Raw genomic sequence first — 14,238 nt, forward strand, 5'->3', positions numbered from 1 at the left:
ACTAACAGCTAAAACACCCACAGACATGAGTATGTCTATTGGCCTGTCACGACAGCTTGTGAAAGGGTTACAATTGATCTGTCCTTAGTTTTAGATAAAAAGTAGGTGTTTGAATCTGCTCAAAAGGGGGAGCTTTGGAATGACTTTCGTAAGAGCAAATGGCGTGACAGTGTGTGCTTGAAATAGTTGGAAGCAGCGTGTAAAGGTAGCATTCACACTGCTTCACCTTGCATTGTCCGCCTTGTTAGATGCATTCTGTCTTTTTTTCTGCATTTGCCTAAATAGTGAGCGTGTGCCACGAGACTGAGGACTCATGAAATATGCATTCTGAATTTGGGGCTGGATCCTATTGCTTAGGAAGTCACTGGCCATTCTTATCACTGGATAAATGACAATTGCCAGCAGTGTCAGCCAGGGTGACTAAAAACATGGGAATAACGGAAGTCATGTTGGGAGTATCCTGGTTGCTTTCAGAGGAAGGCCAAAAAAAACAAGCCAACAAAACAAGTACAGACAACTGAAAATAGTGGAATTATTTCATGAGGCTTAGGTAGCCCCTGGTGGCTGATACAAGTTAGTTATTCTGTGAGATGTTTTTTATTAGATGACTACAGATTCATTGAGTTTTCCCTGGCAAAACATGCAGCAGAATTTCAAATGCTAAAACCAGAATTTTTTAATGAAGTTTGGTGGTTGGTACATTATTTATGAAGATTGAGAGGTGCCAGGCTGGCCCTGGGATGTGTCTGCCGTTTGTTCTTCTGCCGTAGACAGTGTCAGAGCTCAGGCCTCGGGAACTTAATTTAGCTGATAATAGCACCACTTTCATTTATAATTTAATCTGAAGGTTCCTGCCTAGGGTCGAAGTAATAGACGGCTGTGGATATAATAGCTTCAGACATAGGGTCTGACTGCATCTCCTCAGCCTGTAGAGCCTTCCCTTACCTCTGTTCTTGACCGTTCTTTGTGGCCCCTTCACTCTACCATCACAAGAGTTCATATCACTGCTCAGAGTACTAGATTTGGGGGCACATCCTAAAAAATGCAAAAAGTGCTTGTATGGGTGGGATTTTTAAGCAGAACCATTTCACTCCATAATGACATTTGAAGGAAGATGTGTGTGTAATACATTACAGAGGTGGGACTTGGGGTGAGAGGTACTTTTGCTGATACTTGTTAAAACTGTGCAAGCACTAGGGCTACAGTTCTAGGCATTGAGGAGAAAATGATCAATTAATATTTTTATTTTCTTTACTATTAAAGTTACATTCAGCTATAAAACTTGGTCCTCATTTATAGTAACCACCGTACTCAGGTATGCAAAGGCCAGTGGAGAACTGTCATTGCCCGTCACCAGCTCTGGCAGTTTAAGCCTTCAGCCACGGCCCTGAAGCTGTGAGGCAGTAACATTGCACAGTTGTTGGGAAGGTTGGAGGTCTGACCTGATCCAGTGTGACTGGGACTTTGGGCAGTTACGTCTACCTACATACAGTGAGTTTCTAGTGGGTTTTTTTGCTTGAGAAAAAGGGAAGTTGCTTCCCTTGTAAGGAAATCACCTTGCATTTAATATTCTTTCTGCCTTGCCGGATACTTGCATTACGGTTTTCTGCTGCCGTCACAAGAAGATTTCTTGCCAGACATGCTAGAGAGGCATGCGTGTCCATTTCTTCTTTATAGTGATAAGTTTGGGGCATTTTGCAGTGTTATAAAAGGCACTAAAGGTGGGCCAGTTTGCCCAAGTGACTACTACTTTTAGTGGTATTTGACAGGTATTTTCAAGATTGGTAGCCTATTAACAAATCTGCTTGTGACTCTTAATGTAAAAGTTTCATTGAGGCATTCATTGCAGTGAATACAAACATACTGAGGGAAAACAAACAATATACCCTCTGGTGTTAGACATGCAACGTAAATTGGAATATCTCTTGAAGAAATAGGAATTAATCTCTTTCTCTCTAATCTGCCAAAACCTGTGATCTTCATGTGTCTTGGGGGTAAGGAAAGCTGAAGTGTCAGGAAAGGTAACAACATTTTCTGTCTTGAAAATTTTCTTGTTGTTAAGCTTTCTGGTCTTTTAGCCTTTGTTCCTACAAAGGTCTGCAGTTGGCATTTCAGTTTGTTTTGCCATTACCATAATGTTGTGAGGATTACTTACTTCCCAGCATTTGTCCACAATTTCTTGCAACTCAATCCCAGGGTGCTTGGCTTTTGGGGCTTGGGCTTTTCCTCATTAATCAATTTTCAGTCATGGAGCCACTAATTTTTATCCTTTGTCAGGGAATGGCTTCACATCTCTCTATTTCTATCCGACAGATCTTCAAATAACCTTTGTTTTACTGTCTAAGGACATTTTTAAATCTGTTGCTTCTCTTAAGCTGAAGAGATCCTTAAATCTTTGAGCTCCATAGCTTAGTATTCATCTCTTGTGTAAATGTTAAATTAGTTTAGGCTCTATATTTGTCCATGAATCTAAGTCTTCTTAAAGCTTCAACTTCGCCCATGGTTCTTCCTGCTTTGCAAAGCTGTGCATGGAGCCTCTGATGCTTGTTTTGTCACCTCCCCACCCTCTTCCCTGTATCCCTGCCAGTGCCCAGACCAGCTGTTCACCACTTCTGCTCATTCTTTAATCTACTGCACAGAAAGGTCACCTTTCCCTTTCTTCTCACCTTCCTCAGCTTCGTGTTTTCACTGCTCGGCAGCTTCAGGTAGGATGCACAAGCACAACAGCACAAGCATAGTTTGGGGCGGGGGCTGGATTTCCAGAATTCATCATAAACACTGAGTTAAAAATGAATGTCTTAGCGGAATGCTAGGGAACACTTCGCTGTTTTGGCACTGTATTATTGTAAAGAGTATGAAAGTACATAAAAATACACATTTCTGTCTTCACTGCTCTAGCATCAGTCTGTGTGTATTTTGATGTTCCCTTCAGCTATGGACCCTTCCTTTGTTCATATTCAGTTCTATGCCTTAAGGCATATATTTAATAGTTTTTACCAATTAAAATCACCTGCAATATATACATAGGCTAAGATTTTTACAAAATCTGGCACCCAACCTGAGTACCTTCAGAAGAACCAAGTATGTTGCCCCGTTTTTAAGTTTTGCAGTCAAGTCCTTGGCTTAGATGGAGTAGTGCTTTCGCATGGTCTTCTGTGCAGCTCTTGGGCAGGTTACCTGCTGATTTGAATCTGAATGTGTGCATTCAGTTTACTGTTGATAAAACTTACCGGTTGTAATCTTTTTTGTTCCTAAAGTTTAACTGTAGTTGACAGATGTTGACACTGGTTGAGTATTCAGCTATTCAGCATAGTACAGCATATATGGGGAATCTTTGAAATGCTTCCAATGGAGTTCAGGCTTCAGGGGATCTTCTGGGAGGGATTTGCCTGGTGGTGGTGAAGGTTGCAAAACTGGGAGCTTGGATGATGGGGGCTTCCTGAGTTAGGGGAGAGGGGAAGTAGAGTCTGATGGAGAGAATGGAAGCAAAGCCCAAAGGAAATTGATGTTGGGTGTCCATTAACTGGCATGCTAAGGTGACTCTTACTGTCTTGTTGGGGCAATAGTATAGCAGTTAGACAAGGAAATGCAACAGCCAAACTTCCCCTTGTGGTCAGGGAGGAAATCTGAACACCCTCCCCAGGGACCGTATCTACTACCTACAACTACCATTCAATGATGTGTCCTGCCGAATGGGTTGAGTGAGTGGATTTTCCTTGTAGTAGTCAGACCAGCCTTCAGAAGACAGCTGCAGGCACCGGCTGGTCAAGTGGTTTTGGTGTGGGATACATCTCCATTGCAAGGAACTAAAACATGTGTCGTTCTACACTAAACTGATTTTTTTTTTTCATTATTTCTTTCCTGTAGCCTCGTCACATATTCAACATGCTGAAGAAGTACGTGCGTGCTGAGCAGAAGGACAGACAGCATACTCTCAAACACTTTGAACATGTCCGCATGGTAGACCCAAAGAAAGCTGCCCAAATCAGATCTCAGGTAATGTCCACTGAGGGTTAATGGGGTCGTATTTGTTCATAATAATTGTGAAGTTTTTGTCAATCTATTTTTTAAAAAATACCTGACTCCTTTCTGTGGACAGCTTTACATGCAATAAAAAATAATCTGCTTTCCGGCAGAAGATGTAGGAGTAAGGCAAAGTAATGTAGGAGTACGGTGGGTATAATCTGTCTTCTGAGAAGAACTGAAAAGCAGGTTTTCTCTCTATCTAGACAATGAGTCAGTCGTGGGCATTTCCTGAGGAGCCCTGCAGAGCATTAATGCCCAGAGCCTTTATTAGTGCTTTGGTAAATAATACCTCTGGGAAAATGTCGGTAGTAGATTTAGCGACCACACATGGTTATGCTTCCCTCAGCTGAAGTGGCAGAACCAGAAGTGGTGTAGCCATCTGACTGCGACCAACCTTTCTATAGTCATTGCAGAGGTACTTGTAGTGTCTATAAATGTGAGTACTGTGATGCACTTGAGTTTAACATGTTCTTTTAAAATAGGCACTGTAGTTCATGGCATTTTAACTGCTGAATGTTACCGCAGTCCTCAACGTGTATGTTTTGGAACGGCTTTTATGTTGCCTTTGTAAATTGTGGAGGGTGAGAAAGCTAAAAAAAAAAAAGAGACTGAACATGTAGCTGGCTTTCAAAACAGCAATTAAAATTGTAGGCACAAAGGATAACCTGTAAAAAAAGTGTGCCGTAATCTGCAGAATCAGCTGCTGTTCCCTCTGCAGGATGCAACGGGAAGTGCTGTTCCAGCCACAGTTTTTGAACTGACTGGCATCGCTAAAAGCCAGATCAAAACCATATATACCTCCCTGAATGGCACAATTTGCATATTGGACTTCTCAAATGTCTCTTCCAGCCAGACTTGTACATTGAGGTCATGCTGTCTTGAAATTGCTTCTTACAGTCTTCTGCAGTGACAGTTGTCTTTCCCTTGTCTTAAACATGTCCTTTTGTGTCTAACATGAGTTTTTCGTTTCTAAAACAATGGATTATTTAATAACAAAAACCAGTGAAATTTTGCAGACTACAGATTTTGTGGCAGCACAGGTGAAGAATGGAAACTGACATTTAGGTACACAAGAAGTGCAGTGTATTGCTTAGTGTATTGTCATAGGAATGAGTATTTCTACAGTATATTTGCTTCTTGAATTGGTCAGAAGGTTGGGGGAATGTAGGCTGGAGGATCTGATGGGGAATTTCTTTCAGTGGAGAATGGAAAACAAAATATTTTGTTCAAAAGCATAAATACTATGTTTCAATTTGAAGGAATGATATTGTTTTTTTCATTGAAATTGCTCTCTGCAGCCATTTTCCTCTTTAGGCCTAATTGCCCTGTCAGACTTCTAAGATGCACCTCAATTTCCCTTTCTACTGAAGAGGGGTGATACTTGTGGATAGTACCCTGGGGGAGCATATATCATGGGATGTCGTGACTCAACCCATAGCAGTGTGTGGGAACCTGAGGCAATAGAGTTGTAATCACACGAGACAATGCAGTAGTGCTTCTGGTGGAAATATTTTTGTTTTCAGCTGAAAATGTTTGCAAATGTTTTTAGCAAGAAAATTGGAGTTTTTTTCAGCGAGAACGGTTTCTTTTTGCAATATTAGGATAAAGAAAAAAAAAAAAACCAAACAGCTGACATTTTGATGCAGCAATCATTGCGCCTCACTTGGTTTGTGTGTTATGTGGAAACTTATGGGTATGGGCAAATGTAAATGTTATTGAAGGGTAAATGAGGCTGTGGATTTCTGCCACAATAGCTGCTTGTGTACATGCTCTACCCCACAGCACATGTAAACCCCTACTTTAAATTACTGCGTTCCCATGGGATTTCAGGTTACTTGCTGTGGAAGAGCATCTAGAACACTAGTTTTGTAGCAGCTGTAGGAGAGAGGTGAATTTTGCAGTGGATTTGACAATTTCAGTACGTAGAGCATACTGAAATCTTATACGTAGCACAAGTTAAAACTGTCTTGCTCTCTATAAGCTATATAATTTGTAATAATGTCAAATTCCCCTCCTTAGAATACTTTTATTTCCACAGGTTATGACACATCTACGTGTGATATATGAACGCATGAACCAGTCTCTCTCCTTCCTCTACAACGTGCCTGCTGTGGCAGAGGAGATCCAGGATGAAGTCGGTATGCAAACTATTAATGTAGAAAAAGGGAAATATTTCTGTGATGAGAAATTACCAGCAAAAGCTAAAACACAGCATCTTACTTCTCCTATTGATACACTGTCCCAGCGGAAAAATAGGAGAGTAAACTTGCCAATGTTCTTAAATTATAAATTAAATTATAATGAATATTTGGAAGACAAATCCTGTATAACCCGTGCAGTGGCATCATCGTATTGTTGTAAATGTTTTCCCGGAAATATATTAATTTACATTGGGAGCCTCCATGCTATATGGAAGCAGCTATTGAAAATGAGATTTAGCAAGTCCTTCCTGGGTTTGGATATTTAATTTATGTGGTAAGTATTTACATTATCTGCAGTAGACGTTTTGGAAATCCCCCAGCTAAAAAATTAGTTGCAGATGCAAGCATCCGAGAAAAGTGTAAGTATCAACTGGAAGTTGCTAAATGCAACTTGGCAGTATGTTACTGGTCATACATTTAGTTCCTGGTTAGTTGGTCAAATGGATATCTCCTCTCCTCCCATTTTTTCCAGCACACAGGCTGGGCTGTGGACCAGTCAGTCCCATGTTTGCATCTTGCTTGAGTGCTGTCACAGCAGATAGCTGTGAGGGAGAATGGTATTTCCTCCCGTTCAGGTTCCTGCTCTTGGCTGTGGCATTGCTGCAACAGAGAGATCTCTTGTCACAGCACTTGGACTCTGCTGTGTGCTGCTGTTGCAGCAAGGCAGTTTCACTTAGCCTATATTAATTTCAGATATAGCCACAGTTCTGGACATCGTGTTGCTAATGTGCTTCTTTAAGAAAAATAATACATGGTTGAATGCAAAGGCTGGAGATGGGACGGTCATTGTCTTTGGAACTGCTTTTTTTCGCAAGATGTAATACTCTGCCAAATGGCACTTAATGGACTAGTTTCACAAATAACCAGCTTCAGCTGACTAAATAAATTATTGATTTCTTTAAAAGGGACGGAGGCGTGCCATTGCGGTAAGGATTAGGGTGCATTTAGGACACAGGGAGGGGACGGAGAGGGAGTAGCGGTGGATTCATTTGCCCAAAGTACAGGTTAAGAAGGAGATGCGCTTCTACTTGTGAGGTAGCTTGAGAGGGCTGGGGATGAGATCAGGAAGTCGGGGAAGGGGTTGGGAAGAAACAAAAAGCTGATAGATGTGTTTCTATGCTCCACAATTATAAGGCCCAATCAACAGTCTAGTCTCAGTCTGTAGTTGTAGAGAGCCGTTTGGGGGCAGGGAACACCGTATTGATCATTTGAAAGCATATCTTTTCTGTAGCAAAGGATACTGTTAGGTCTTCTAGATGCCCAGTTTGTTTTCTTTCTGCGCCGCTGTCATTCCCTTGGGTTTTTTGCTTGAAGTTTCAATTTCTTCTATTCTTGGTAATGTTAATGCTTGTTGGTGAGGACATTCTTCTAAATTTTCTTCTTCCTCCTAAATACTGAAATGGAATAGGAATTTCAGAGGCTTTGAAATGATATGGGAGCAAAAGTCTATTAACTGCTAAGTGGTTTACAAAAATCTGACTCCTAATCTCAAATGTAATACTAATTTTTAGGGGGAAAAAAGAGCCTAAAATTAGTAGGTTATTATTTCCTAATAAGATGAGAGAAGCTAAGATATCTCAAAGAAAAAGTCTATCACAGTCTCTTGAGTACTTTTTCCCCACCTTGATTTTTTGGTGGTTTTGGCTATGCTGAAAATTCTTCAAAGCATTGCAAAGTTTAAAGCAATGAAAAATACGTTCTCATACCGGGAGTTACTAGACAGCAAAAATTAAAGAAGGCACTATCAGATCTGGACTGTACTAGATAAAATAGTTTTCAGTAATGGGGAGAAAGCCTATTCTCTTTCAGTATCAACATTCTGCTTGTTGATAACATTGGCTGTATACTTGGTTTCACATACTGGTTTTAATGAAAGTTTGTTGAGGTCATTCCCATCTGCTAAATAAGACAGCATCCTTCTAGCTTTGAGCACTGATCCGTCTGTTTCAAATTCTGTTCTGAAATTATTGAGTTTCTTAGTCTCTGTACTCTTCCTAAACCCATGGAAAAGGAAATCTATTACAGCTGCAGAATCTGTGGAGAAGTAAAATACTAACAAAATTGCACTTTGTAACATTCCCAAAAAATGTTAAAAAGACAAATGTTTCATTAAATATCTTTTGTTAGAACCATTGACTTAGAAAGTCTGAGTCAGTGGAAAAGTTGAAAAATAACCTAGGTAAGAACACCTCACACACACAGTGTCTGAATAATAAATTACATATAAGGAAGCATAGTTGAAAATAGTTCTTCTCTTTGGCTGGGATGCAAGTTAGTTGGCTAATGCTTTAGTTCAGTTTTTTTGTTCATTATACTTTTGGTTTGTAGTTCCACGCTTTACTGCAGAGTTCTTCACAAACAGTTTTCACCTTGAGGAATGAATAGTCTTTGCTTTAGAAGACAGCTCCGACAGAGGTAGTTTTTTCCCTAAATTGAACAAGTAGTTCAGTGAGCAGCAAAATAAATGAGATCTAGTTTCCTGTGAATTTGTACAGTGGGTTTAATTCCTCTTAATATCTAAGAAGGTGCTGTTTTTTACTAGATTTACTCTTTGATAGCCGTATTATGCCCTATTTTGCACGGTTTCTTCATTATTAGCTGTTGACAAATTTGAATCTCAGGTCTTGGGATTTAATTATTTTTTTAGAAACTAAATGAGAACTACATTAAAATTTTCCTTATGTCTTTCTGACAGTCCACTACCAAAGGTTCATCTGTGAGAAGTAGGTGGTGTTCTGTCATTGGAAAGTGTATGTGCCTGAAGATAAGGGACACACTTGCAATTTCTGTCTCTTATTTTTGAAGTCTTTATGCCGAGCAATGAATTTTAATTACATGAAATAAAATCTAGAGTTACTCCTGGAGCATAGCAGCTGCATAGAGAATGTTTTCTTCAACAATCTGAAGATTTTTTAATTAACGCTTGGTGATCAGATGAATCACAATCCAGCAGCTGGACATTTGCAGTTTCTTTAAAATACAGGATATGTTTGAAGTTCCTACTTCAAGAGGCAGGTTTACAGCCATAGTTTTAAGGTGCGGAATCCAAAATAATGAAATGCAGCTTTTACACTAAAAGCTGCCTTTTAAAACTTCTGGTTGTTTTCAGAACTCCAGCAGAATTGGTGGTAGGAAGTTAGGGTAAATTTTAAGAGTTGTAGTCCTTATCTGCATGTTTTCATCACCAGTTGATGTCTGTTGACTTAAACAAAACATGTCTTGATTTGAGTATATAGATACGTAGGAAGACCCACAGCACTCTGAAGGGTAGAAAGCAGCACTTCAATGAAATGAGGATTTTTCTGCTAAGCGTTTGACCAATGTGTAATGTGCAAACGCCCCATTAGGGTAACAGGCACATATTGTAGCAGCAAATTCCAGATGTGTAAGGAAGAATACTGCTGGCTGTCTTTGTTCATGTTGGGGCAGGGGAAAAAGGATCAGTGTAAGAGTTGCAGAAAGAGGTCTGTCTGACCATGACTGTTACGACAAAGCTTGGAAAGCATAAGCAGGTCATTTGTGTAGGAGACCATTTGGCATTCTAGCTGCAAATGATTTCTCAAGGGGCAGTCATGCAAATGTGCTACAAACCAGGTCACTCTTGACAACTGATGTAATTCTTGGTGTTAAGTGGTGTTTCTCACAGGCAGGAGTATGCCCCGTGAATAGGAGAGTGGCACAAAAAATCTGAGAAGAGATATTTATTTGCACACTGTAGGTGAGCAGATTATTTGCTTACCTTGGTATTTGTAGTCACCTTTTCTCTCTGATAAATCTCACATACTATTTAATATGTACAAAAGCTTTGGGAGAGCAATAGCAGGCTTTAAGAGAAATCAGCAGTTCCTTTGAGGACATCCTGCTTTAAATCCTTATTTGATTAGACTGCTTATCCATGTATGTAAAAGGCAATTTATTGCTGGGAGTGGCACAGCAGGCACAGCTTCTGAATCAGAAGCTACGTCAGAGCTTTGTGCATCAGTCAAATGGGCAGGCAGTGAGCTGAATTTTTAATTCTGTCTTTGCTGCTCAGTTTCCAAACTGATGTCCTCAACTTCATGTTTTCTAGCCCACCACTGATGAAATATTTAGCACCACCTACCGCAGCAGTATCGTAACTAAGCTCTGAAACATTCAGTTATGAGCAATAACTAAGAGAATATGATTTCATCTGTCCCTTGACAAATAAAATCAAGCTATTGTTATTTTATTATTCTGTTCCACTATGCCCATACTGTTCTTTCGCAGCATGTGCTGGATGCCACTCTCGCACTGTATAGCTGGGAGAGAGGACAAACACAAGCAGACCCCAGATCACTGCTTGCATTCAAATGCATACAGTGTGCTGTGGGTCATGTGCTATTTCCAGTATTTGTGTGCTCCAACTTAGCATGAAAACATTTGAGCAAGAGAGTTTTGCCTCTTGATATTTGGTTCACAACTCCCTGTGAAGATTTTTTAAAGTATTTCTAGAAAAAGCTGTAAAGAGAGGACGAGCTACAGACTAAAGGTGTCTGAAGACTTGCTTTCTTTTAACCCTTTCTCTTTAACCATTAGGTCCCTATGCCTGTCAGTCTGCATCTGTGGAGGGCAAAGTTAGAGCTACCTCAGCTGGTTCTGGTCTTTCAGCATTTATAAGACTTAATTGTTGATTTCTTGTTTCTAGCTGCTAATTTTGACCTGTAGTGAATCCACAGCCTTGAGTTGAATTAGGATGCTGTTCTCCATTCATTCTGTGGTATCCTTCTTAAGAAGTTTTGAGGGCATTAACTGCTTGCCACAGACTGACAGTCCAAAACGACAACCATTGTGGTTTGGGGATTTACATTGCAAAACCAAAACACACCCTTGGGGGCTTTGCAAAAGCAAATTCTGTGTCTGTCCTGTTTGGTGCCATTTTGTGATTGTGCCAATCTTTTGTGATTGTTTTCTTCATCCTCTCCCTTAAAATGTTATGTTTTGAATATGTAAATAGTAATGTCTTTCAGACTGCAATGGGACTTCTCAGTGTCTCATTTTTCTGTAACTCTTCCTTGTACTTTCTGACTTAAGATTTAGCTGACGTGAAGAACTCTACCTTCAAAAAAATATTTAAAATCATGAAGCAATGCTTAGGATTTCTGCACCTTTATTTGAAGCTGGGTTGCCATATTGACGTATCAGAATAATAAAGGGAAGTTGACATACATTAAATGTGTCAATTGCTTTTTAAAAGGATGTTGTAAGATTACCAAGGGTATTGGAATGGGATCGTACGGAACGGTATAGTTTGTATCAAGTAAGAACAGTAATTACCTTATGCCTCAATTTCAGTACATTACACTAGAAAATTCTTGAAATTGCTTGTTAGTCATGGAGGTGGCAGTTCTAGTTTGCTTCAGGGGAAGCAGTTCTAGTCTTCTCTTAGACTAGAGGCAAAGGTACTGGTAGCGGTTGCTTGATGCAATTAATGTCATGTATCAGAGTGGTGGGGGTTTTTTTGTGAAGGAAAACAGGGATCTTGAAGCATGGGTAAATGAATAAGCACTCTAGGATTTATCTGTGCTGGGACAGACCAAGTTCAGTGAACTGACATAGAGAAAGATGAGGAATTGTTATCAGTGGTGCTCATCCTCAGGACATTTGGGTTTTGCACCAGTTGACAAACCTGCTTAATCCAGTCAACGTAAATCCTCCTGGGTCTGTCAACAGTAGCATTTTAGCTCACATAGGAGTACATTTTGGTAACAAATATCTCGGTTGTCCCTATTTACTCTGTTGTTCCACTTCATGACTTGCTAGTGTAAGCATGGGCTCTGACTGTTCTTGAGAACAGGCGTTGGAGAGGTTCGCTTGGTTGTTAGATACAGGCACTTTCTAGCAGTAGATGGAGGTGCAGAGAACCACCCTGAGGACTGGGAAACTAGAGATGTTCTTTCTGAAGAAAAGCAGTTCCTCTCTGGTTTTGGTTATCCATACTTCCAGTTAGTATTTCTTTTTCTCATTTTTAAAGGAGTCAAATGGAGTTGAACTTTTTACTCAGGGTAAAATAAACAGCCACAAATCCAGTGTGCAGCTGCAGTAGTTATAAAAATCTGTAGTTGAGGAAGGTTGGTCAATTCCTGTTGTTTTATACTTTCTGCTGTTCTGGAGGTCAATGGAATTGTTGTTTCTAAATTGTCCCACGCACTTGGCTAGTACTTGAGAGGTAGCATCTTCAATTTTGGCCATAAGTGAATGTCATCTTTGCCAAACCATAAGTGTTGAATTTCCACCCTTGTCTCTTTAAAACCAGCACATTTTTCCATGGCAGCAATTCTTCCATTCAGATTCGATGGGTATATCTACACCATACAGAAGTTTCTCAGTAAACTTTAAACAGATTTTCTGCAAGTAGTACAGTCATGTGCGGGTCTTGCCCTAAGGTACTGTAAAACCTACCTTCTACTTTTCAAGAGACCATTTGGTGTGTCTGTGCTCTTTCATACAGGCTTACCATTCCTCCTGTTCTGATCTGCCCTTTTTGCCCATAAGGATAATGCAACTGGAACAAGCAGTCGAAAGCAGCCTTCAGAGAATGTGTATTTGCACAGGTACCCTGGAGTGACTTCCAGCACTAACTATGCCTGTGCTTTCTCCCCATGATTGATTTGACATATTAGTGCATATCCAGTAACCTTAGCTTTCCAAAGAAGAATTTGAATTTTCCGTGAAGTGGTTATATACCTTTAATCTTCTCCCTTGAAGCCCTGTAGCATTCAGTTGAATAGATGATTTGTTAGAACTCCAGCAAAAAATATACTGCTGGGTCAGTGATTAAAAATAGCAGAGGGTTCTCCCACAAAAGCAAATGAATTCTGTGTTAAGCTTTACACAGCAGCATTTAGATAGTTTCTATGTGCTTAAATACTGACATAATATGGCCCAGGTGGACTGCCTGGTAAGCAATTAAGACCTCTTCCACCCAAGGACATTGGTTTTTAAAGCACTTGGCTAGTTTTCAGGGTTGGGGGTTTTTTTCAGGTGTTTTTTTTTAATCATCACAAGCTTATGGTCTTTACTAAGCCACCAGTTTTGCCACTTTGTTACCTCTATAAAATATTTTTATAATTATTTAAATGCCATAAATAGCTCAATAAGATACCATTGAGCTGTTTGTTGGAGCAAGGTGATGTATTCTGTTTATGTCAGGAATCAACCGATGTCACAGAATCACAGAACGACTGAGGTTGGAAGGGACCTCTGGAGGTCATCTGTCCAAGCCCCCTGCTCAAGCGGGGCCACTCAGAGCCAGTTGCCCAGGACAGTGTCCACACCGCTTTTGAATATCTCCAAGGATGGAGACTCCACAGCCCCTATGGGCAACCTGTGCTGGTGTTCACTCACCCGCACAGTAGAATAGTGTTTCCTGATGTTCAGAGGGAACCTCCTGCATTTCTGTTTGTGCCCACTGCCTCTTGTCCTGCCACTGGGTACCACTGAAAAGAGCCTGGCTCTGTCCTCTTTGCACCCTCCCTTAAAGTATTTACATACACTGATGACATCCCCCCCAAGCCTTCTCTTCTCCAGGCTTGAACAGTCCCAGCTCTCCCAGCCTTTCCTCATAGGAGAGATGTTCCAGTCCCTTCATCATCTTTGTGGCCCTTTGTTGGACTCTATCCGGTGTGTCCATGTCTCTTCTTGTACTGGGGAGCCCGGAACTGGACACAGCACTCCAGGTGTGGCCTCATCAGTGCTGAATAAAGGGGAAGGATCACCTCTCTTCACCTGCTGGCAACGCTTTGTCTAATGCAGCCCAGGATACCATTAGCCTTCTTTGCAGGGCACGTTTCTGGCTCATGTTCAACTTGGTGTCCACCAGGACCCCCAGGTTCTTTTCTGCCGAGCTGCTTTCAGCTGGTCAGCCCCAGCATATATGGGTGAATGGGGTTGTTCTTCTCCATGTGCAGGAGTTTGCACTTCTTGTTGAACTAACTAGCTGTCCTCCCTTAGTGTGTTATATTTTAATAGGCAAAGGTAGTTGCCAGCAGGA

The 14,238-nt window shown here is 40.7% G+C and overlaps 1 protein-coding gene across 1 annotated transcript in view; it reads left to right on the forward strand.

Moving 5' to 3' along the window:
• APP (amyloid beta (A4) precursor protein) overlaps nucleotides 1–14,238 on the forward strand; it is a gene marked incomplete at both ends in the record, with an annotated part of 62,902 nt that overhangs the window by 16,641 nt on the left and 32,023 nt on the right. Inside the window, 2 exons of the mRNA XM_009573865.1 lie at nucleotides 3,868–3,996; nucleotides 6,065–6,164. Coding sequence (XP_009572160.1) covers nucleotides 3,868–3,996; nucleotides 6,065–6,164 — 229 coding nt within the window. The remainder of the gene's footprint in view (nucleotides 1–3,867; nucleotides 3,997–6,064; nucleotides 6,165–14,238) is intronic.

Source organism: Fulmarus glacialis, unplaced genomic scaffold (assembly GCF_000690835.1).
Source record: "Fulmarus glacialis isolate BGI_N327 unplaced genomic scaffold, ASM69083v1 scaffold16033, whole genome shotgun sequence".
Classification (NCBI taxonomy): Eukaryota; Metazoa; Chordata; class Aves; order Procellariiformes; family Procellariidae; genus Fulmarus; species Fulmarus glacialis.